This window comes from Gymnoscopelus braueri, assembly GCF_963280865.1.
Source record: "Gymnoscopelus braueri genome assembly, chromosome: 20".
Taxonomy (NCBI): domain Eukaryota; kingdom Metazoa; phylum Chordata; class Actinopteri; order Myctophiformes; family Myctophidae; genus Gymnoscopelus; species Gymnoscopelus braueri.
The window spans coordinates 42,251,309-42,277,196 of NC_137622.1; the positions used below are offsets into that span (position 1 = coordinate 42,251,309).

Genomic DNA, 25,888 nt, shown 5'->3' on the forward strand with positions numbered 1-25,888 from the left:
AAAGGTCTTCATTCATGCCACCCGGGTTAACAGATTGCAAGTGAAAAATCCATCTGGATTCAGTTTGTAAGAGTTTGGTGTCTAAATCACCACCTCTTCTGGATTGTTTAACTTGGTCTATCACTGAAAATGACAGATCTGCTACAGAGTGACCGGCTTCCATAAAGTGTCTGGCAATAGGAGATTTAATGTCCTTGCGTCTGATGGCACTCATGTGTTCTATAATGCGTGTGCGGACTGGTCTGGATGTTTTGCCTACATACTGGAGATTACATTTACAGGAAATCATATAGACTACATTGGAAGAACTACAGTTGACAAACTGTCTGATCGTGTATTGTTTGTTAGTGACTGCACTTTTAAATGTCCTTCTTTCCTTTCCTCCTATGCAGGAGGAAAGGAAAGAAGGATGGAAGGATGTTTGAACAGAGGCTATAGGGGGGGAGTGGAGGAGAGAAGGAGGCAGAGCCAGTGTTGGACAGTCATTCTCAAACCTTTTCATGTCAAAATGACTGCTTGAGAATGACTGCTTTAGATTTTTCTTGTTTCGATTTTATTTTATGTATTGTTTTTAACTGCTCTGTTTGTACAGTAACTTCCATTATTGTTACTCTATTTCAATGTGATGTTTGTATGTTTATGTTATTTATTGCACAGCACTGTGTAACATTTGTTTTGAAAGGAGCTATATATAATTACATTTACCTTATATTACCTTTTTTGATCCTGAGGGAAATGTGCTAAGCCCTACTGCTGTATACGTTGACTGTCATTTAATCATTTATATCTTTTTGATTCCGCAGGGGGGGGGGGGGTCCGTTTTCACCCAGCTGACTGCTTCCCAAGTCACAACAGTGCAGCACAGCCATTAAAGTCATGCTGTTTAACATTCACTTTAGTAGTCTTTTTGACGTCATAGCTCTCTCTGACCTTGTTATTATCTATCTGTCTATGGTCTGTTCGAACCGCCATTCCCAGAATTCTATGTAAAATCCAACCACAGGAGCACCACTCCAAAATGAATGCTGCAGGGTCCTAGTGCCGAGGAGGACCCTTCGGTTGAAAGCGACAACAGTGTTGTCAGAGAATTTAAAATAGATACGTTGATACACTTCCGGTGCCCGTCTCCATTTGGCCATGGTTAACAGTGATTGGTCGGTGTGTTGTCAGGTGACCAGAGAGCGAAATGTTCTGCAGTTTTTCCAGGAATCTGTTTCCTTCAACAAAACACCAGAATTCTGCTTCCAGTCAGCTCCACAAGACAAGGTGAGAGAGTGTGAGTAGCAGTGGTGGAAAGTAACTAAGTACATTTACTTAAGTACTGTACAAGTTTTTCTTTACTGGAGTATTTACAATTTTCAGTACTTTTACTTCTACTCCACTACATCTCAGAGGCAAATATTGTACTTTTACTCCATTACAATTATTTGAAAACTTTAGTTACTAGTTACTTTGCAGATATCAATTATTATATTATAAAACACACATTAACCACTCTAGCCCTATTTTATGCATAGGCTATTTGAAAATAGCCGAGCTACAAGCTCACAACGTGTCGCGATGCGCCGCGTTGTGAGCTTGTAGATCTGCTATTTTCAAACATTTTAGTACTTTTACTTTTGGTACTTTAAGTATATTTTGATGCCAATACTTTTACAGGCCTTTTACTTGTAACAGAGTACTTCTACATTGTGGTATTGATACTTTTAAGTAAAACATTTCGGTACTTTTTCCAGCACTGGTGAGTAGTAGAAATGGCATTCATAAAATCACCGTCATAAAAATTATCTTGCGTGTGCGTGCGTGCGTGTGTGCATGTATGTGTGTGTTTTGTAGGTGTGTTTGTTACAGGAAGTGTGTGGTGGTTCAGGAGGGGAGGGTTGTCTGGACAAGGAGGCCAGGAAATGGTCCACCAAGGCAGCCAAAGACTACAAGATCATCAGCCATGGAGAGAGGGTGAGTGTTTCCCAGGGTGTAATGACTCTTTCTGTGTCCGTGTTTCTGCGTGTCCCAGGGTGTAATGACTCTTTCTGTGTCCGTGTTTCTGCGTGTCCCAGGGTGTAATGACTCTTTCTGTGTCCGTGTTTCTGCGTGTACCAGGGTGTAATGACTCTTTCTGTGTCCGTGTTTCTGTGTGTCCCAGGGTGTAATGACTCTTTCTGTGTCCGTGTTTCTGTGTGTCCCAGGGTGTAATGACTCTTTCTGTGTCCGTGTTTCTGTGTGTCCCAGGGTGTAATGACTCTTTCTGTGTCCGTGTTTCTGCGTGTCCCAGGGTGTTATGACCCTTTCTGTGTCCGTGTTTCTGTGTGTCCCAGGGTGTTATGACTCTTTCTGTGTCCGTGTTTCTGTGTGTCCCAGGGTGTTATGACTCTTTCTGTGTCCGTGTTTCTGTGTGTCCCAGGGTGTTATGACTCTTTCTGTGTCCATGTTTCTGTGTGTCCCAGGCGCTGCAGACATTGGAGAGTCGTGTGAAGTTGTTGTCAGGGGAGACCGGCCTCAGCGTGGAGCGCAAGATCTCTGAGGTGGAGGAGAGTGTCCGCAAAGCTAAGGTACCTGTCTGTCTGTCTGTCTGTCTGTCTGTCTGTCTGTCTGTCTGTCTGTCTGACTAACAATATGTCTGTCCGTGTGTGTGTGTGCGTGTGTGTGTGTGTGTGTGTGTGTGTGTGTGTGTGTGTGTGTGTGTGTGTGTGTGTGTGTGTGTGTGTGTGTGTGTGTGTGTGTGTGTGTGTGTGTGTGTGTGTGTGTGTGTGTGTGTGTGTGTGTGTGTGTGCGTGTGTGTGTGTGTGTGTACATAGAAATTGATGTATTGAAGATTCTGACTTTCAAATGTACATATTTTTTGTTTTGATTGTATTGTTGTATTGTGCTTTCTGCTTTGGCAATGTAAACGTATGTTTTCTCATGCCAATAAAGCCCTCCCTTTGAATTGAATTGAATTGTGTGTGTGTGTGTGTGTGTGTGTGTGTGTGTGTGTGTGTGTGTGTGTGTGTGTGTGTGTGTGTGTGTGTGTGTGTGTGTGTGTGTGTGTGTGTGTGTGTGTGTGTGTGTGTGCCAGGTGAGCAGGGTGCGAGCGGAGGCCCGGCTGGCCCTCTTGTCCCATAGCGGCGTGGGGACAGAGCAGTGGCTGCGGGCCGCCATGTGCCACGCCCAGGACGAGCTGGAGAGAGAGAGACGAGTCAGCGAACAGAGACGAGCTACGGAAGACTTCTCTGTACGACCACCACAACACACACACACACACACACACACACACACACACACACACACACACACACACACACACACACACACACACACACACACACACACACACACACACACACACACACACACACACACACACGAAGGCTTTATTTCCAGTGTCAAAGCTAGTGGTGGAAAAAGTACTGAAATGTTTTACTTGAGTAAAAGTATCAATGCTGCGATGTAGAAAGACTCTGTTACAAGTTAAAGTCCGGAATTCAAGTTCAAGTCAACTTGAGTAAAAGTATTGTTATCAAAACTTTATCATTTTAATTCAAAAGTAGAAAGTACTATGAAGTTTTCAAATGTATAAAAGTGTTTGGAAACTAGCAGATCCACAAACTCACAATGCGTCGCATCGCAACGCATTGTGGGCTTGTAGATCTGCTATTTTCAAAAGGACGAAATAGGGCTGCAGTGGTTTATGTATGTTCTGTAATAATAATCAAAATCTACAAAGTAACTAGTAACTATAGTTCTCAAATAATTCAAGTGGAGTAAAAAGTACGATAGTAGCCTCGGAGATGTATTGGTGTAGAAGTAAGAGTATTGGAAGTTGGAAATACTCAAGCAAAGTACAAATACCTCTTTGTACTTAAGTAGAGTACTTGAGTAAACATACTTAGTTACTTTACACCACTGACAGTGACTGCACTGTACTGTAGTGTCCTGTGTGGAATGAGGTGTCTTCATTCCATGTGTTTCCAGGAGGACGATGAGTTTGAGCTGACAGACCTGGAGGATTACACTGATGACAGCGGAGACATCTTTGTTGATCCCTCCTCCCCCTCCTCCTCCACCCCGGGAGTCTACGTTTACCCCACGCCCTGCAGAGTCATCTATAACTACCAGGTAGTGCACGGACACACACACACACACACACACACACACACACACACACACACACACACACACACCAAAAAATCTTGAAAATGTGCGCAAATCTTTAAATCTCTTTTTTTAAAGGTGAAAATTTTTAACACAAATCTTTGCTTCTGGGGGTCCCTGGCACAACATATTGTCAGGTGGGGGTCCGCGGCCACATACATAATCAATTTGGGGGCCTTTGGCACGAAGAAGTTTGAGAACCACTGCATCATATAACCTACACTGTGTTTTGCTGTTGTTTATTGTTACTGTGATAGTTGCATTGTACCTCTGATGGTACAGTATGTGTGGCCTCTGTTGGTTAGGACCTGACGGAGATGTGATCCACATGGAAACGTTGTCCGTTTGTACTTTGCTCCTTAACTCTTTAACCGCCAGTGTTGAAACATCGCCTATAGCTGCCCTTGCCAGCGATTTTGAGCGTTTTACTAACCTTTGAAAAATGAGAATGATCCATTCCATAGTTATGGGCAGCTGAACGTGGCTTTTTCAACAGAAAGCAGAGAAAGATTGACCTTTATAAATCCTATAACACTGAACGAAACCGGCTTCATTTTGTTGTGATCACGTGATTTCTGAATGTACTCTTCTTGGGTGATCCTGGGATCATTCACAGGCTGCGGAAGAGCGCCCTCTATCGTAAAACTGAGCCGAGGAGAAAAATGACGAGAAATCTCGTCATCGGCAGTCAATGAGTTAATAAAAAAAGCTCCAGTGCCTCCTTCTTACCTCTACTGGCATTCCCTTCACTTCCCGCAGGCTAGCCAGTCAGATGAGCTGTCAATCATGGAGGGGGAGGAGCTACAGGTGATTGAGGATGGAGATGTGGAAGACTGGCTGAAGGTGAGGTGCTGCCCTGACGTCACATCTTAAAGGGGAGCTACCACCATTTTCAACAACATCGCTATATATTTGTTGCAGTAGCAAATAACATTTTGAAAATGTCTGACAATTTCTGAAAATGCACTTCGTAATTCGTACTTTTGAATGCTTGAGTATTTACTTGAGTACATACATTGTCCGCCACCGTTCTCCAGGCCTGTAACTCGTGCGGTCAGGTGGGCTACGTTCCAGAGCGCTACGTGCAGTTCCTGTGCGTGCCAATAGAGGGGGCTGCTCAGCTGGACGGTTCATTCAGCTCCGGCTCCTCGGCCGGTCACATGAGGAGGACAAAGAGGGCAGGTCAGTTAAGTTTGTGGGGAGGGGGAGGGGCAACGCTTTGCAGATATACCACGAATCATGAACACAGCGTCCGATCACCATGAAAAGTTGCAGTAATACGTAGTAGTAGTAGGTGGAGGAAGAACCTCCATCTGAATGTCTTCAAGTTACACTCATGGTGATAACAGCCCACTTCATGTTTTGGCCTGTAACTCTCAAAATCTATTTTTCCCTGGATTCCTTGGATCATGACGCCATTTGTGCCAGACTAGATGTTCCGCCATGTTGCTTTTTTTTGTTGTCCAAAACTCACACATCTCGGTACACATTATCTCATGGAGTCATGTGATCAAGATGTATTACTCAACATCTTCCGGATTCCGTTCCTGCCTCCTGCTCCTGCCTTCCAAAGTTTGCGGGCCCCGGGTAGGGCAACCCGGCCTGGCGGAGACCCCTACTCCAAGGAGCACACTTTTCTAGTTTTAGTTTCAGTTAGGTAGTTTGTTTTACTTCAGTCTTAGTTTTAGTTAACTGTAATATCCTCTGTGTGTGTGTGTGTGTGTGTGTGTGTGTGTGTGTGTGTGTGTGTGTGTGTGTGTGTGTGTGTGTGTGTGTGTGTGTGTGTGTGTGTGTGTGTGTGTGTGTGTGTGTGTGTGTGTGTGTGTGTGTGTGTGTGTGTGTGTGTGCGCGTGCGTGTGTGTGTGCACAGATGTAGCCAGAGCGTTGTACACCTACCAGGCTCAGAGTCCAGAGGAGCTGTCCTTCAAAGAGGGAGCCATCATCCACCTGCTACGCTGTCGTCATGGACAGGTGTGTGTGTGTGTGTGTGTGTGTGTGTGTGTGTGTGTGTGTGTGTGTGTGTGTGTGTGTGTGTGTGTGTGTGTGTGTGTGTGTGTGTGTGTGTGTGTGTGTGTGTGTGTGTGTGTGTGTGTGTGTGTGTGTGTGTGTGTGTGTGTGTGTGTGTGTGTGTGTGTGAATGGTAAATGGTTCTATCCAAAGCGCTTTACATAGACTGTGCATCACATTCACCCATTCACACACACATTCATACACCGGTGGAGGAAACCATGCAAGGCACCAACCTGCTCATCAGGAGCAATTAGGGGTTCAGGGTCTTGCTCAAGGACACACACTTCAACACCCGGGATCAAACTGGGAACCTTGCGGTTCCCAGTTTGATCCCGGGTGTTGAAGTGTGTGTTGGCCCTGAACACTACACTTCAGTTTTCACTACAAGCTGAAAACTGAAGTTCCCTCCGTGGGATAAAATAGGTCCAATTAGTATTTAAAAACTTGAGGTTTTAAAGGGCCTAAAAAGGTCAATTATTTGGTTCCTAACCCAGAGGTGCCCAGTGTTCAGAGAAAAAAAGGTGCCTAGAAATACCAGGTGCCCACTGTTCCGGTTACCCCGGTTTCCCCCTGAAGCCTCCCTCTGGAACTTCAATAGCGTTACCATGTAGCTAACGTAGCATCACAGACAGTTGAATGCGACGTTGCCTTCCGAATGTAATTGGAAAATACAATGACCGTTAACAGGCTGTATTCCATTATGTCACGTCACTGCATGGATGCAGAATCGTGCACGGCCACATCGTGATGCATCTTATAGAATCGATTATTTATCAGCTATTAGATCAGCGGGACATTGACTGGCGGTGAGTAAAGGGGCGTGTCTGTTCTCAGGTGGATGATGGCTTCTGGGAGGGAGAGTTAGACGGACGCACAGGAGTGTTTCCCTCGCTGGTGGTGGAGCGCCTCCTAGAGGGAGGACAGGAGGAGGAGGAGGAGGAGGACGAGGATGAAGAAGAGGAGGAGGAGGAGGTGAGACTTTGATCATTCATCTAAACTTTGAGAACCACCAGTCTAATACATCTAATAATAATGATAATAATAATGATAATAATTAATATTCTTATTATATTAAATTAAATATTTGTCTATTTATCATTATTTTCAGACACTCCCCACCCCCACCCTCCCTCCCTTTTCTCCGCCCATCCCCATCTCCTCCCCCAACGCTGGCTACAGCTCTGCTCATAGCACTCCACCACCACCTAGTGGCGTAGAGGACAAACTGCAGGCTCTGTCTGGGGAGCGGCACAGAGTGGCAGACAGTAGAGTGGGTGAGAGGATCAACACACACACACGCACGCACGCACGCACGCACACACACACAGCATATCAAAAGGAAATTAATTCATGAAACACATCTTTGCTGACATTATTATTTTTTTAATATTTTTTTAAACGTTTCAAAATGGTGAAAATATCCGATCTACAAGCTCCCATCTGTCTGTCTGTCTGTCTGTCTGTCTGTCTGTGCAGAAAGTGGAGGGAGTGAGCACAGTTCTCCAGATCTCTCTAACAGACAACTACGACCAGTAAGTGAACACACACACACACACACACGCACACGCACACGCACACACACACACACACACGCACACGCGCACACACACACACACACACACACACACACACACACACACACACACACACACACACACACACACACACACACACACACACAAATAAAGGCACATTGACCCTTGAACTTTGAACCTTCTCTCTCGGTTTTTCTTGTGCAGTGTCGAGCCCCCCCTCCTCCACCAACCCAGAGGTTCTCCCCTGTCCAATGAGAGAGAGACCCAAATATCTCCTGTCCAATGAGAGAGAGACTGAAATCTCCGCCATCCAATGAGACGGACCAAAATCTCCCCCCATCCAATGAGACGGACCGAAATCTCCCCCCATCCAATGAGACGGACCGAAATCTCCCCCCATCCAATGAGACGGACCGAAATCTCCCCCCATCCAATGAGACGGACCGAAATCTCCCCCCATCCAATGAGATGGACCGAAATCTCCCCCCAACCAATGAGACGGACCAAAATCCGAAATCTCCCCCCATCCAATGAGATGGACCGAAATCTCCCCCCATCCAATGAGATGGACCGAAATCTCCTCCATCCATTGAGAGTCAGACACAAATTCTCCCTGTCCAATGAGAGCAGCCAGGGCAGGGCCTTGGTAGCCTGTTATAGCACAGCCTGAGTTGGTTGCTCTTTTCTTGTCTACTTTATTTTTTTTCAAGTCTTATTTTGTAAGTGTTATTCTTATTATTTTGTTAAACTATTATATTTGCCTGGGCCTATACACTGTACATAATTCTGCACTCTGAGCCTCTGGCCGTTCGATCAACTTCACAGGCCTGGAGGGAGTTGATTTTCAACCTGTTTGAAATGTGTTACTGGACCGTTACACACTGGTGAAGACATTTCTTGGTAAGAGTTTTTGTTAGATTCCCACAGATGACTTACTTGGCTGTCATCTGTCTGTTGAGCCTGTTACAGGTTCAATAGTTGGGAGTCGTTGTTGGGCCGAAATGAGTTCTCTCAGACGGGTGGTTGGCCTCTCCCTTAGAGATAGGGTGAGAAGTGCAGTCACTCGCAAGAGATTCGGAGTAGAGCTGCTCCTTCACTTGGAAAGGAGCCAGCTTAGGTGGTTCGGGCATCTAGTACGGATGCCTCCGTCTCCCTAGGGAGGTCCTAGGGACCATTTCACACCCATAGGAGCAGTGTGGCACTAACTGTAAGTGCCAAATGTGGCAACAAAAACTGGGTGTTGGAGAAGCTTGCTTTATGAGCTTGTAGATTGGCTATAGTTGGCTAATGTCCCCCCCCCCCGAGATTATGGATGCTGTCGAGGTTCAAGTGGTTAATTATTATTTTTTTTAAATAAAAAGAACATATGCAGTGAGATGTTATCTTTTTCCCGGCCTCCCTTATTTTTCTCAAGGGACACCGGGCAGGATTTCAGGTAGTTGACCACCCTAGGTGGGGGTCAGCAGTGGCTCAAGGTTCTCTGGGGATCAGAAGGTGACCACGACACTGAACCCCCCCCCAATCTGCTCATGACGGCCAGTTTGCCTAATGTAGCATGGCTGGCTCTTTACTTATCGTAGCCTACTTGTTAGCTTGATCTATTCTATGGTATAGCTTTATCTTATTGAAGAAATTGGAGCTACAAAAAAAATCTAGTGAGCAACTAGACTCACTAGACTTAAGTAAAAGTATCAATGCTGCAATATAGAAATACTCTGTTACGAGTAAAAGTCCAGAATTCAAAATGTACTTGAGTAAAAGTACAAAAGTATTGGTATCAAAATATACTTAAAGTACCAAAAGTAGAAAGCACTCATCATGCACAATGTCCCATTTCACACGTTTTCAAATGTATAAAAATCTTTTGAAAATAGCAGATCTACAAGCTCACAATGCGTCTCATTGTGACCTTGTAGATCGGCTATTTCAAATGGTCTAAATGTATACATGGCCGAAGTGTGTGTTTTGTAATAATAATCTAAATCTATAAAGTAACTAGTAACTAAAGTCTTCAAATAATTGTAGTGGAGTAAAAGTACAATATTTGCCTCTGAAATGTAGTAGAAGTAAAAGTAATGACAAATGGAAGTACTCCAGTAAAGTAAAAATAACTTAAAATTGTACTTGAGTAAATGTACTTAGTTACTTTACACCGCTGGTGAGTTCACTGTTGGGGAATTGTTTTCATCATGCTCTCATTTGTTGAATTTGACTGGTTATTGTGATGAAAGTTACAGCTACCTGTTTTCCCTGAAACTGGTAGGGCCTATTAGACATTGTGTGTTGTGTGCAACACATAGTTTACTTTAGAAGTAATCAAGAAGATTCGTACTTAATACTTAGTACTATAATTTATGTAGTGGCAGGCCTACCCATCCGCCTTAGAGTGCTAATCATTCATTAGGTACCTAACTGTTGTGGATTGTTAAATGTGATGTCATTATCTGTTGAAGTTAATTGTAATGATGTGTTTTATTACAGAAGAAAACATAACCGTCGAAGCCTCATCGTCTCTTGCTCAATGCTCATGTGTGCACCGTGAACAATAAAGGGCTTGAACAGAACCATAAAGCTGTCCATATACATTCTTACTCATGTACCATGGTGATGCTCAATGATTCTTACTGTGATGACCCATCCTACAGTACATGTGTGTAGTGTTGCTGTGCTTCTAATGGTGTTCTCTGTTCATGTGTGGGAGGAGGGGCCAGCCTGCAGCAGTGTGCCTAGAGGACGAGGCACACCTGACTCCAATCATCCTCTGGAGTATTTAACCAGGCTGGTCAAAGGCAGAGGCTCACCTGCACAGTAAACATTGTTTGTTTTTGGTTCCTTTTGAGATTAGTTCTACCTTGTTTCTGCACTTGCACATACACTACACGTTCACACAGCCGTACATGCACTACACTACTGACACAACACATTCTAATATTTAAGTATTTTTTGTTGATTTTAGTTACCAATACACACATTGAAAGTTAATCCTGTGTGTCGTCTCCCAATTTTGTCATGATTTGAGTCAGTTCATGACATTACTGATGTACCATGGTGATGTTCAGAGATTCTTCCTGATGTACCATGGTGATGTTCAGTGATTCTTACTGATGTACCATGGTGATGTTCAGTGATTCTTACTGATGTACCATGGTGATGTTCAGTGATTCTTACTGATGTACCATGGTGATGTTCAGTGATTCTTACTGATGTACCATGGTGATGTTCAGTGATTCTTACTGATGTACCATGGTGATGTTCAAGGTCAGGGCGGCAGTGCCTCAGCTGTAGAGTGGCCCGTAGAGCGGCTGAATGGGAACCATGACGTTCCCAGTGTCGAAGTGTCCTTGAGCAAGACACTGAACCCCTAATTTCTCCCGATGAGCAGGTTGGTGCCTTGCATGCTTTCCTCCACCATCGGTGTATGAACGAATGGGTGAATGGGTGAATGTAATGCACAATCTATGTAAAGCGCTTTGGATAAAAGCGCTATATAAATGCACCATTTACCATTGAATGTCTGGTGAACCCATCTTAGAACTCATTACACTCATCGTTATGTTTTCGTTGCATTGTTGAAGAAATCTCAAAATCCCTGCAGGCGTCATTGAAAACAATGCCTGCTGCTGACTGCATTAGATTAGATGTCCTTTCTTATCCACAAGGGAACATGGTTTAGCTCAGATCAATGCATGCAAGACAAGACAATACAAATACATTACAATTAAAACACCCAGCAACTGACAAAGACAAGAAGCACTTCAATTCTATAAAAAGTATGCCTAATTCTACATTTAAACTGGTCTTTAAAAGAAAGCAATGTTCTCTCCACACGGGTGGAACGCCCAGTGTGTGTGTGTGTGTGTGTGTGTGTGTGTGTGTGTGTGTGTGTGTGTGTGTGTGTGTGTGTGTGTGTGTGTGTGTGTGTGTGTGTGTGTGTGTGTGTGTCTGTCCATGGGGGGTATTAGCACACCAAGTCCTAAGTGTAAAGCTAACAGATGGTAAATGTAAGCAGAACACTGAGCTCACAAATACCTCCTGAACATAATTTATGATTTAATTTAATGAATGACCACTAGGTGGAGACCTATCCATACTACATCTATATATTATGTTAAATGGAATTAAATAACAATTCATTATTTATCAGCCAGAAAGTAGTAAATAATTTTAAAAAATGCGTTAACTATATATATATATATATATATATATATATATATATATATATATATATATATATATATATATATATATATATTTTTCAGTGTCCATGTCAAATGATACATTTGAATATCCAATGCTGCAACATTTATATATATTTTTTCATAAAACTACAAAAGTTATTATTATCCACACACACGCACTCTCTCTCTCTCTCTCTCTCTCTCTCTCTCTCTCTCTCTCTACTCTGTGTGTGTGTGTGTGTGTGTGTGTGTGTGTGTGTGTGTGTGTGTGTGTGTGTGTGTGTGTGTGTGTGTGTGTGTGTGTGTGTGTGTGTGTGTGTGTGTGTGTGTGTGTGTGTCGCGCACAGTGCAGCAGCAGCGTGAGTCTCTCTCTCTCTCTCTCTCTCTCTCTCTCTCTCTCTCTCTCTCTCTACACAGTGTGTGTGTGCAGACAGTGCAGAAGCAGCAGTGTCTCTCTCTCTCTCTGCAGTGTGTGTGTGCAGACAGCAGTGTGAGTCTCTCTCTCTCTCTCTCTCTCTCTCTCTCTCTCTCTCATTCCTCTCTCTCTAGTGTGCAGATGAAAACGGTCGCATCAGCAGCAGAAAGAAGGATGGTGGAACAACTGGAGGATTAGAACACATCGGTAGGCTACACACACACACACACACACACACACACACACACGCACACACACGCACACACACACACACACACACACACACACACACACACACACACACACACACACACACACACACACACACACACACACACACGGGACTAAACTCATACTGCAGGGTGAGTGTCACCACCTCTATCTCTCAGTAATAAGCTTCATATGATCTCTATGTTAAACAACACAGCGTCGCTTGACTCTCCGGCTATTATCATGTTATTATGTTATTATGTGTTATAATTATGTTATAATTATGTTATAAGTGATGCTTATTGACCGTGTCTGTCTGTCTTTGCGACAATGTGTCCGCGTCGGTTGATGGTGTTTGATGACGATAAACCGGTTATTAAATGTATCGACATGCAGTTTTTGGAGGACTATAATATAATGCCAATAAATAAGCCAAGCTGAAGATGATGTGTATTATACCTATATACTATAGTATTTGTCTTGGTAATGTGTTTTATAAAGGTTATAAAGGCTCTGTGTAGTTTTATAAAGGTTATAAAGGCTCTGTGTAGTTTTATAAAGGTTATAAAGGCTCTGTGTAGTTTTATAAAGGTTATAAAGGCTATCTGGGATTAATTTATTTATAAGGGGTTGTGAGCTGCTGACTGACTGTGTCCTCTGTGTGCAGTGGTGGATAAAGTATAAATACTCTCTGCAGTGGTGGATAAAGTATACTCTGTGTGCAGTGCTGGATAAAGTATAAATACTTTCTGTGCAATGGTGGACAAAGTATAAATACTCTCTGTGCAGTGGTGGATAAAATATAAATACTCTGTGTGCAGTGGTGGTGGACAAAGTATAAATACTCTGTGTGCAGTGGTGGTGGACAAAGTATAAATACTCTGTGTGCAGTGGTGGTGGACAAAGTATAAATACTCTGTGTGCAGTGGTGGTGGACAAAGTATAAATACTCTGTGTGCAGTAGTGGTGGACAAAGTAGAAGTATTCAAAAGTAGAAATGATGAAGTAGGCTACACATTATTATTTTTTTAATACCAATGCATCGATGTAGTCCTGTTGGAATTTAGAACATAAAATGTCTTTCCTTAACCTTGTGCTTTGGCCCATTGAAGTTTTTGGCCCCTATTTTTGTACATCCGTAGTTGTTTTTAATCATTTAGTAAAGAAAGTTAAAATTATATTTTGACTATTTGAAATGGGGTTTAAGTGGTTAATTCATAATATATTTGAGTACGTTTTGGGTCCCAGGAGTCCCCTCCATTCCTAGAATAGTGGTGTTAATTTAGTATTTGAAATGTAGGGGAGTGAAAGTCATGAAAAAGGAAAGTAATAGTAAGTATAGTAAGCCTATTACTCAAGTAAATATACTTTTCAAGTTGCTGTCCACCACTGAGAAAGTTACACACAACTTTTAATAATCAATCATCTATAATCAGGTCTCATTCATGGGGCTGCCTTCATAATTTAGACAACATGAGAGTTCCAAGCCATGCATGAACCCATTTTGTAACTGTAACTATACCTTTCAAGACGGGAACCCCTTTTGGGGTCGTTGTTGCTATGTACAGCAAATAGCAACACACATTTTTTGTAATTTTTGAATAAATATTTGGAATTTTTCTGAAAACTTAGGTCAGGATTTAGAAGGCGTTTTTAGAATGGGCCTCAGGTCTAAATGGATTAATGGAGAATCTCTTTATTTACCACTGAAAGAACCTCAGGGCTCTATGCTGGTGTATTTTCTGTTTTCTGTCATTGAGGCGAAAGCTCTCGCAGAAAATTGCAGATCACGTTGTGAGCGTTAAGGTGCCATAGTATACCAATGCAAGACTGACTTCATCTTCCTCATAGTATACCAATGCAGGACTGACTTCATCTTCCTCATAGTATATACCAATGCAAGACTGACTTCATCTTCCTCATAGTATACCAATACAAGACTGACTTCATCTTCCTCATAGTATACCAATGCAGGACTGACTTCATCTTCCTCATAGTATACCAATACAAGACTGACTTCATCTTCCTCAGAGTCATGAATGACAGAGGCTATAGGCTGGCACTGCCAGGGCGGTGCTCTCAATTAGCCAATGGCAGTTGGCTCTCCTTAATTAGGTTAAGTGGCCTTTTCTGCACCAGGCCAGTCTCAGGAATGACACTTTATAACACAATGCAGTATCCTATCTGAATACATTGACACTTTATAACACAATGCAGCAGCCTATCTGAATACATTGACACTTTATAAACAATGCAGTATCCTATCTGAATACATTGACACTTTATAACACAATGCAGTATCCTATCTGAATACATTGACACTTTATAACACAATGCAGTATCCTATCTGAATACATTAACACAAGTATGAATCAGATAAATAAATCAATGAGGCAGACGGGAGTCTGTGAATACAAAATGATCCATACTAAGTGATAAAAGAATAGGGGCCAAAACCTTCAATGCACAAGGTTAAAGGGATAGTTCACCCCGAAAATGACTTTTTTTCCTATGGATTAGTCACCCCATGGAGACTTGAATTCATGGAGATGTTTTAGTTTTTGTCTCATTCCTAAGCCAATCATTTGTTGACCAGTGGACCGGTAGGAAGCGGTTCCGGTAGGAGACACAAAGGAGACTCTTTGTGGGGGGTGACTAATCCATAGGGTGGATTATCCCTTTAAGTTTACAATGATAAGCAAGCATAGAGAAAACACATTAATGGTGTTTTGCTGCATAATAACTAAACCACATACTGCAGCTTGAGAAAGGTCTGTTAAATATAATGACTGCATTGATGATGATGGTGATGAAGGTCGCAAGGAAGGTGGCATTGGAGATTTTACTAGTTTGTGCATTCTATGCTCCTGGACTCACTCTCTCTCTCCTCCCTCCCTACCTCTCTACCTCTCTCTCCTCTCTCTCTCTCTCTCTCTCTCTCTCTCTCTCTCTCTCTCTCTCCTCTCTCTTTCCCTCTTTCTCTCTCTCTCTCTCTCTCTCCCCTCCTCTTTCTCTCTCTCTCTCTCTCTCTCTCTCTCTCATCTCTCTCTCTCTCTCTCTCTCTCATCTCTCTCTCTCTCTCTCTCTCTCTCTAGCTCTCTCTCTTTCCTCTTTCTCTCTCTCTCTCTCTCTCTCTCTCTCTCTCTCTCTCTCTCTCTCTCTCTCTCTCCCTCTCTCTCTCTCTCTGTCTCTCTCTCTCTCTGTCTCTGTCTCTCTCTGTCTCTCTCTCTCTCATTGTCATCCATCTAATCCGGTTAGAGAGGTTCCACATTGTGGCCTCAGGACAGACAGTGTGTTTCTCTGCATGCAACCATGATGCCATGTTCATCATATACTGAGTCATTATGTGCTTTACTTTAAAGGCACAGTATGTGACTTTCCACCGTGTTTACGCTACAAACCCATAAATACATGTTTTACACACACCAGCAGTGTATCAGTGTGGTGGTGTCCTCCCTCTCCATGTACTTTGGTGTTTTCACTGTTTGTTTTGGTAGACGGGAACGTTTTGTGATACCAAAGAGAGAGAGAAAGAGAGAGAGAGAGAGCACAGCACAGCACAGCACAGCACATTTTTACTGTGATTGTCAGTGTAGCGTTAGCTGCTAGCTAGTACCATGGGATATTAAGACACTTTCAAGAAAAAGAATGAAGGCAGGAAGTGCAATGACACGGAGCCGATGCTAGACGAGATGTCATTTCCTGTCGGTGTTCCTGTCTCATGTTCAGGCTCAGGTTGGTGGTGATGGTTGTGATTAACTCACTGTAATGTTAAAGAGCTGGTGCCATGTTTTTGCACTTTATCTGTTTTTCATGTGTCTATGAGGTTGATAGAACTTCATTAAGCCCCCCGGTGGTGTTTTATGGTGTTTTATGTCTTCTCTGACTATTTGGAGTTTCTTCCTGGAGGCTGAAACCTTGAGGGTCAAACGTGCCAATAGAGAAACAGCGCTTTAGTGACATCACAAAGCCACACCCTCCCCCTCATTATCATAACACAACAGGTGTGGGCATGAGGAGGAGGAGGGACTAGGACAGGTGGGTGGTGCTAAGGTGGTGGAGGAGGTGCTAAGGTGAGAACCAGGTATACTTAATGAACTGGTGGGTGTGTCTACATAAAAACAACATTTTAACACTTACTGTACACTTTCTTTTTGTCGAAGAAAATCCTTACATAATAATAATACCTTATGATCAGGTTTTAGGGTTGAAAAATATCATGGCACTCCATCTTTAAAGTCAGATCAGATAGTTCAGCTGACAAGGTTTTTTTTTTTTTTTGGCTTTTGGCTTTTGGCTTTTATGCCTTTATTCACAGGATAGTAGACTGACAGAGATGGGGGGTGAAATGCAGCAAAGGCCGTCAGTATCGGGACTCGAACCTGCGACGCGCTGTCAGGCTACTTTGGAGCCTATAGGCGGTCCGGGTCGATGAGGGTTTAGTGTCGTCACAGATGTACGCGCTGAAGGAGCATGTATTGACCTTTTAGCTGTTCTCAAATCAAATGTAAACCAATCAAATCAAAATGGTAAACCACAGCCTCTCATGGCTTAGACCTGAGGCGATTCTTTTAAAAAATCTAAATCCTAACAGTTTTTTGAAAAAAAATCCCAAATTTTTTTTTTCAAGATTTTTCAAAAATAGCAGATCTACAAGCTCATAGCGCGGCACTCGGTGCCGCGCTATGAGCTTGTATATCTGCTATTTTTGAATAGCCAAAGACGCCTAAAGTGACACAGATGCGTTCCAGGTCTTAATGGGTTAAACATGCTCTACCATACAGACTGGGTCAAATAACCTTTTATTCACTGAACAAAAAGTCATGATTGCAGCGTTTAACCACAGAAACCCTCTGTACTTCAGACACTAGTACTTAGTTCACCGGGATCGGCTCTGTGTACTTGGGCTGCCCTTTTTCCCCTATACCCTGCCCCTTGTACACCAAATCTACAAGCCTATCTAAGCTTGTAGATCGGCAATTGTCGGTGAAGAGAGTTGATGTGGAGGGAAATACTAGAGCAGTGGTTCTCAACCTTTTCAGGCCGAGACCCCCGAAAATAATCATATTTGAACTGGGGACCCCCCAAAATAATCATATTTGAACTGGGGACCCCCCAAAATAATCATATTTGAACTGGGGACCCCCCAAAATAATCATATTTGAACTGGGGACCCCCCAAAATAATCAGAGTTGAACTGGGGACCCCCCAAAATAATCATATTTGAACTGGGGACCCCCCCAAAATAATCATAGTTGAACTGGGGACCCCCCAAAATAATCATATTTGAACTGGGGACCCCCCAAAATAATCATATTTGAACTGAGGACCCCCCAAAATAATCATATTTGAACTGGGGACCCCCCAAAATAATCATATTTGAACTGGGGACCCCCCACCCTGAAGTTGAAGCAATATATTTAGTTTGACTCGGTTCCCCAGATAAGTATTGTGAAAATAGCAGATCTACAAGCTCACAACGCGAGGCGTTCTGAGCTTGTAGATCTGCTATTACAGATAACAGATTTGACAATTTGGCCAATGTTTGACCAGTTTTTATAGCATAGTTTGTTGGTTACTTTTGATGCTGTAATGGTCTCTTTCTTTCTTTTTGTAGGTATTAAAAAGGTCTTAAAAGTCCTTAAATTGTCATTTCACTGTCGTCGTCGTCCCCCCCCCCCAAAAAAAATCATGTGCACAGGTTGAGAACCACTGTTCTAGAAGAGGACCTAGCATAGACCCCTGGGGGACTCCAGTCAATGAAGCACATAGGGTTTAAGTGACTAACGATGGCATTGTCTAACGTTTTGTGCTTCCTATCATGAAGTTAGTCAGCAAGACAAGAAGGTTAAAGAGAAAGTTATGGTTGAACTGGTTAAATGTCCTGAGCCCCCCCCCCCCCCCACACACACACACACATACCCCCACCCCTGCTAGGGTTCAAGTGGTTAAATTGACACTTGCACCAACAAGGATGTAAGCTTTAACCTGCTTTAAATCAAGGTTTATATTACATGAATCCAGTTGCACAAAACTTTAAACCTCTACATCAAGTTTAGTTTTAAGCGATCCTTTTAATCTTGGTTTTTGGTCTTCACAGTAAACCTGGTTTAACTTTGAACTGTTTTTTAATTAAACAGGGATACATTTTTGGGGCTGAGTTGGTTTAAATGTAAAAAGAAATGGCAGCATATATTAGATGGCTTCATGAAAACCAAAACGTTTTCTTTGGCTGCAGGCGCTGTCTGTCTAACACAGGTCTGTCTATATCGTCTCAAAAGGGAACGCAAAAGTAATGCTAATAATTAGGCCCAAGAGAGGAACGTTATTGCTGTTTATTCCCTAGGCAAATCCAAAGATGGCAGACGAACAACAGAGTTTAATCCATTAATTAGTCACAGATTAAAGTTTTAATCACATTTTATTTGGTTGTTTTGATGTGTACGTGTTATTTTGATTTGATTTGTTAAGCAATGCTTAACATTAACCCATTGAGACCTGGAACGCATCTGTGTCACCGAGTGCCGCGCTATGAGCCCACTGAGCATTTTTCGGGTTATTAGACGTTTAAAAAACGTCTAAGGTCTAGGCTAAAACCGGGTTATAATTGGTCTAAAAGTGAAAGTTTTTTCAACGTCTATTCTTAGCCTAGACGTTGATTAGCTGTTTTTTAAGCGTCTATATATAGACCGTCTATATCATAGCCGTTGAAATTACGTCTATAATATAGACGGTCTAAATATAGACGCTTAAAAAACAGCTAATCAACGTCTAGGCTAAGAATAGACGTTGAAAAAACTTTCACTTTTAGACCAATTATAACCTAGTTTTAGACGGAGGTCTAATAGACGACTATGGCTCACTGGGAGCTTGTAGATCTGCTATTTTTTTTAAATCTTGAACATTCTTTTTTTTGTTGTGCAACACGAATGATGCGTAGCTTGCGAGCTATATCAGGCAGATACACTCCAGAGGTTTACACCATAGGGTTAAAAATAATAGAGGGCACCGGAAATCCCCCCCCCCCCCATCCACTTGTATGGAGTTGCTCACTCAGCACACACTCCCTTTTCACCCCTTCTTCCGGGTTGGGAAATGTGACGGGCGGGGCCTATTTGACACGCTATGCGTCACCGTGCACGTCGTCTGGCATGCACAGTACTGTCACCTCCGTGCGCAACCCAGGGTTGCCAGATCTGCTTATTATAATTTCCCCGCAATATTATATTTGAAAATAACCGATCTACAAGCTCACAACGCGTCACAACCAGAACGCGTCACAACGCTTCACAACGTTGTGAGCTTGTAGATCTGCTATTTTCAAATAGCTGATGTATATGTTAAAGTGCTCATGTGGCCCATAGTCGCTTCTTTTGGGCTGGTTTTCCTAGACCTGGTTGCTTGTTTCTCTCACAGAATCTGGCAACACTGGCGCAACCCCATGCGCAACCCCATGTGCAAGCTCGTGAGTCGAGCCCATTGGTCAAAACCGTTTTCGCTCGTTCATGTGTCCGGCCCCCGGCCGTAATACGCTGCAGTACCTATGAATGGCCAGCATGTCCAATGCGCTTCACTGCTCCCTCTGGGTTCTGGGGGCTTGGTTTACACGCACTATATGTGTCAGAATATTCAGGAGGACTCAAATGCAGAAAACAGCAGGCAAGAGTCAGAATGAAGTTAACTCAGTCTTTACTTAATAATTCCCATTAAACAGAACAAAAGTCAATACCAGAGGTATGTCATCAAAAACAGCAAACAAGGCAGGCAAGGGCAAGGCAAAGGTTAAATCCAAAAACAGACGGTCAACTTCTTAGTCCAGGAGCAAAACCGGTAAAGGGCGGTGGTTCAGGCTGGAACAGAAGACAGGCGTTACTAAGACAAACTGATAACGTTGAAGCACACTGAAATATATACCCTCAAACTAATCACAGAAACACACAGCAGGTGAGTAGCAACCTGTGAGGAGTAGACAATTAGCTAGGGGGAGTGAACACAAGGGCAGGTCTAGAGAGGATTCCTGACAATATGGGCAATGCTGTATGTGACGTGTCCAGCAGCTGACCAAACTGTCTACTTAAGCTCACATGATTCATTGCACTTCCTCTTGCTGTCAGCGCTGCCACTGATGTTGTATGTGCTTTGTTTGCTCCCAGCACCACCCCAGCACCACCAGTAGGCTCTGCTTTCCCTAAGGTCTGTGTGTGTGTGTGTGTGTGTGTGTGTGTGTGTGTGTGTGTGTGTGTGTGTGTGTGTGTGTGTGTGTGTGTGTGTGTGTGTGTGTGTGTGTGTGTGTGTGTGTGTGTATTTGATGAGCGAAGGGGTTTGTCCAGGTCATGAGCAGCGGGGTGGGGGTGGGGGGGGGATGGGGGGGTTCAATCAATACCCTGGGGGGTTGAAGCAGATCGGATGACCTTACTGTTATCAGACACCGGGGGCAGTGCTGAGTGCCTGTAGAATGCAACCACGCATCTCACACTGTATCCCTGTCTCACCGTCTGTCTGTCTGTCTGCCTGTCTGTCTGTCTGTCTGTCTGTCTGTCTGTCTGTCTGTCTGTCTGTCTGTCTGTCTGTCTGTCTGTCTGTCTGTCTGTCTGTCTGTCTGTCTGTCTGTCTGTCTGTCTGTCTGTCTGTCTGTCTGTCTGTCTGTCTGTCTGTCTTTGTCTGTGATTCTGTCTTGCTTTAGTTATATTCTCACTTCTTCTGTGCTCCTTTTGCACCTCTCTCTCACACTCACTCACGCGCGCACACGCACACACACACACGCGCGCGCACACACACACACACACACACACACACACACACACACACACACACACACACACACACACACACACACACACACACACACACACACTCAGAGAGAGTGTGCAACTGTGCATCATTTCTTTCTTCATCATCTTCCTAGTCCCCGCCCACTCCCAGTGATGTCAGAGGGAGGTGGGGGGGAAGGGTTGTGTAGAGGTCATGATATTGCTGAGTCACCTCCTGAGTGAGTGTGTGTGTGTGTGTGTGTGTGTGTGTGTGTGTGTGTGTGTGTGTGTGTGTGTGTGTGTGTGTGTCTCTCTCTCTCTCTCTCTCTCTCTCTCTCTCTCTCTCTCTCTCTCTCTCTCTCTCTCTCTCTCTCTCTGTGTGCGTTATATCCATATCCAGTCCTATCAGAAAGTAATTGCAAGTACATTTACTCAAGTACTGTACTTACATTTACTGTACTGTTACTTTACTTGAGTACTTACATTTTGTAATACTTTATAGTTACTCCACTATAGCACCAGAGGCACATATTGTACTGTTTTACTCCGGTACAATTATTTGGACAGTTTTAGTTACTAGTTATAGGCTACAGGTTTCATTTCACACACACACACACACACACACACGCGCGCGCACACACACACACACACACACACACACACACACACACACACACACACACACACACACACACACACACACACACACACACACACACACACACACACACACACACACACACACACACACACACTCTCACACACGCGTGCGCACACACACACACACACACACACACACACACACACACACACACACACACACACACACACACACACACACACACACACACACACACACACTCTCCAGCTGTGAGTCAGAGCACACACACAGAGGAGGGCGGGAGAGAGAGAGAGAGAGAGAGAGACATTTTAAGATTTCTTTGGACTATTCAAAAATAGCAGATCTACAAGCTCATAGCACGGCACCAAGTGCAGCGCTATGAGCTTGTAGATCTGCTTTTTTTAATTTATTGTGAAAATGTGTGCAAATCTTTGAATATATTTATATATATTTTTTATAACATTTGTAACTGAAATCGTTACTTCTGGGGATTCTACAAATGTCTTCTAAATCCTAACCGTTTTTTTATTTTTTAAAGTATGTTACTATAATGTCAGTGGTTCTCAAACTATTTCATGTCAAGGACCCCCAAAATGATAATTATGTATTTGGCCGCGGACCCCCATCTCAAAATTTGTTTTTCCAGGGACCCCCCAGAAGCAAAGATTTGAGTTACAAATGTTCGCTTTAAAACATACATATCCAAAGATTTGCAAACATTTTAAAGATTTTTTTCAAGATCTGCTGTTTATGAATAGCCAAAGTATAAAATAATGATTAAAGTGGTTAAAATAACACAGATGCTTTCCCGGTCTTAAAGACACATGAATAGGATGTTATGGATAATCTGTGTTATGATTATGATTATGGGACTGGTTGACCCAGTACATACATGTGTTGAATCACTCTCTTTCTGCGTTGAGCACATACTGGTACACTTGATACCAGTGGTGGAAAAAGTACTCAAATGTTTTACTTAAGTAAAAGTATCACTAGTGCAATGTAGAAATACTCTGTTACAAGTAAAAGTCCGGAATTCAAAATTTACTTGAGTAAAAGTACAAAAGTATTGGTATCAAAATGCACTTAAATTACCAAAAGTAGAACGTAGTCATTATGCAAAATGTCCCATTTCACAAGTTTTCAAATGTATAAAATGTATAAATATCTTTTGAAAATAGCAGATCTACAAGCTCACAATGCGTCGCATTGCGACGCATTGTGAGCTTGTAGATCGAGCTTGTAGAAGTAAAAGTACTGACAATTGGAAATACTCCAGTAAAGTAAAAATACGTACCTCACAATTGTACTTAAGTGCAGTACTTCAGTAAATGTACTTAGTTACTTTACACCACTGCTTGATACCATGACAATCAACTACTTTTATCAGATAGACTGACGTCTGTGCTGGATGATACCAGATGCATGTTCTATTCCTGTAGTCATTCTGTTCTGTTCCATGCCTCATAATAATATCTTCCGGTCACGTGCATGTGTCCAGTATATACTGTAGATAGTTTCTATGTGTGTATAATAAACTTCATAACTTGCCGTGTGATGCTTGGCCTGGTTGTCATCTTGTTCTGCGCGCCCCGCGACTCAACTGGAACACCACTCACCACCCTGAGTTAGAGGGACACTCGTAGAGGAAGCACAAGGTCGGTCAACTAAATTAACGACAGTCTGACACTGGTTATTAATTAATTAAGGAGGCGGGATAGAGAGTTGTACCTAAGGTAATGCCAGTGCTACTAGCGTCAGCTGTTCATCATCGTCCCAAAACGTTCAGGGTGAGTGAGTACGACTGCGTCCCCAGATATCCTTCTGATGGATTTTGTATGGCTGTCAATGTTTCTATGGTTCATTAAATCACGCTGAAAGTGACTCCAAACCATGTCGTCCACAGATGATACGTAGCCTGCGAGTTAGTTCAGGCAGCATGCACTCGAGAGGTTACATGCATGCTCATTAATATGTGGCTGTATACAGCGTCATGCAAGACCCCATACGTCATACACTGACGTGGCAATCAGCTGTCCAATTGGGCGGGATATTTAAGCTCACCTAAGTCTGCGTTCCCTCCGCTTGTGTGTTATTGTTGTTGTCATGCGACGTGTGCTTGTTCCTTGCTCGTTGTTTGGTTGTTTGCTGGTGCTACATGCTACATGCTACATGCTACATGCTGCTTAAATCATGCTTCCCAGCTCAGAAGCTGCTGTCTATGCTGTGATAATAATAATGTAGCAGAGCCTGAACGCCAAGATAAAATATTACATCCACACTTGTATTCTCATTCCATAATATTGGTTCAATCTATTCGGTCTATAATGGTTCAATGTATATGTGAGTTATGAGACTGAGCTATAGTTGTGGTTATTTTGAGTTTTAAATGGCATCTAAAGCGGCGCTTTAACCACTTAAACCCCAGCATCCGTATGTATGGTGGGGAAAGCTTTTGCTGAAAATAGCAGATCGACAAGCTCACAACTGAGCTTGTAGATCGGCTAGTTTGGCTACTTTTGTGTGACACAAGGAATCGGTCCTCTCGGAGTGTGTGTGTGTGTGTGTGTGTGTGTGTGTGTGTGTGTGTGCATGTTGTGTGTGTGTGTGTGTGTGTGTGCATGTTGTGTGTTGTGTATGTGAGTGCAGTGCATGCATATAGTGCATACTCAACGTAGTCTGTGTTTTCAGACGGGAGGTATTGGATACACACCCTTAGCACGTGCACACACACATGCACGCGTGCACGCACAGTCGCACACACACACATGCACACACGTGCACTCACAGATCGACAAGCTCACAAGGCGACACAATGCGCCGCATTGTGAGCTTGTCGATCGGCCATTGTCAGCGAAAGCTTTCCCCACAATAACAGAAAACATAAAAGACACTACTACGGTACAGAGCCTTGAGGGACTCCGCTCTCAACCACATGGGGTTTAAGCAGTTAACCCATTTAGACCGGGAAAGAATATTTTTAGATTTCTTTAGCTAAAAAGAATAGCAGATATACAAGTGCCGCGCTATGAGCTTGTAGATCTGCTATTTTTGAAAAATTGTGAAAAATCTTTGAATATAGGCTATATTTTTTAAGCGAACATTTTTACTCATGTTACAACTTCTGGGGGGTCCCTGGAACAAAATATTTTGAGATGGGGGTCCATGGCCAAATACATATCATTTTGGGTGGTCCTTGACATGAAAACGTTTGAGAACCACTTACAGCAACATAGGCTACGTTTCTTTTTTTAAACTGTTAGGATTTAGAAGACATTTGTAGAATCCCTAGAAGTAAAAGCAAAAGCAAAAAAAAGCTAAATTTTGCACAAAATAGCTGATCTACAAGCTCATAGCGCGGATCTGCTATTTTTTAATAGCCAACAAAAATCTTAAAAATGACACACAGATGCGTTCCCGGTCTAAAAGGGTTAAGCACGGCGTTGAAACAGCGTCGTAGTGGAGCTGAGGTAAACCTCCAGTTGAGCGTACACAGTAGATAATGTTTCTCTTCTCACCAGCGGTTTGCAGCAGAGACCCGCTGGGAGCAGATAAACTAGCACACTGACACAAGAGTTTAGCAGCACTCTTATGTATACACTGTGTGTGTGTGTGTGTGTGTGTGTGTGTGTGTGTGTGTGTGTGTGTGTGTGTGTGTGTGTGTGTGTGTGCGTGTGCGCGTGAGTACGTGCGTGCGTGTGCGTGCAGTACGTGACCTCCTTTGCTTAGGAAAGCAACAGGAAATGGATGTAGACGAACAAAACTGAACCTTCCTTTTTACTTGCCGTAACTCAAAAAGAACATCTGTACTCAAGTATACATGCAGTGCTGGAGGAAATGAGTTACTTTACAGCCACTTCCTGGCACACAAATGCATACTCATAGTGGACAATAAAGGTTGTTGTACAGCCATATAGCTTAGAGAGTTTACTTTTTGCTTCGCACCCCTTTTTTCCTCCCCCCCCCAATATGACCATTTGATCCCTCCCCGCACATGCATTTATTTATGTGTGTTGTCACTGCTGTTATATCCTACT

General features: G+C 43.1%; 2 protein-coding genes across 5 annotated transcripts in view; both read left to right on the forward strand.

The window, feature by feature from the left end:
* Window positions 1-10,270, forward strand: part of LOC308075428 (F-BAR and double SH3 domains protein 1-like) — a 22,081-nt gene extending 11,811 nt beyond the window's left edge. For 2 of the 4 annotated variants that reach the window (XM_080415305.1, XM_080415306.1), the window contains exons 10-21: window positions 1,171-1,266; window positions 1,837-1,956; window positions 2,445-2,549; window positions 3,056-3,211; window positions 3,952-4,095; window positions 4,891-4,974; window positions 5,169-5,313; window positions 6,002-6,102; window positions 6,976-7,113; window positions 7,250-7,411; window positions 7,618-7,673; window positions 7,881-10,270. In XM_080415305.1, the coding sequence (XP_080271431.1) occupies window positions 1,171-1,266; window positions 1,837-1,956; window positions 2,445-2,549; window positions 3,056-3,211; window positions 3,952-4,095; window positions 4,891-4,974; window positions 5,169-5,313; window positions 6,002-6,102; window positions 6,976-7,113; window positions 7,250-7,411; window positions 7,618-7,673; window positions 7,881-7,962 (1,389 nt within the window). In that variant the 3' untranslated portion in view covers window positions 7,963-10,270. Of the gene's footprint in view, window positions 1-1,170; window positions 1,267-1,836; window positions 1,957-2,444; window positions 2,550-3,055; window positions 3,212-3,951; window positions 4,096-4,890; window positions 4,975-5,168; window positions 5,314-6,001; window positions 6,103-6,975; window positions 7,114-7,249; window positions 7,416-7,617; window positions 7,674-7,880 lie in introns of all 4 variants that reach the window. The other 2 variants (XR_013932197.1, XM_080415307.1) reach the window with 2 other exon arrangements.
* A 2,114-nt stretch (window positions 10,271-12,384) lies between these two features.
* Window positions 12,385-25,888, forward strand: part of LOC308075841 (uncharacterized protein) — a 40,060-nt gene continuing 26,556 nt past the window's right edge. Inside the window, exon 1 of the mRNA XM_080415820.1 lies at window positions 12,385-12,476. The gene's annotated coding sequence lies outside the window, so the exon portion shown is untranslated. The remainder of the gene's footprint in view (window positions 12,477-25,888) is intronic.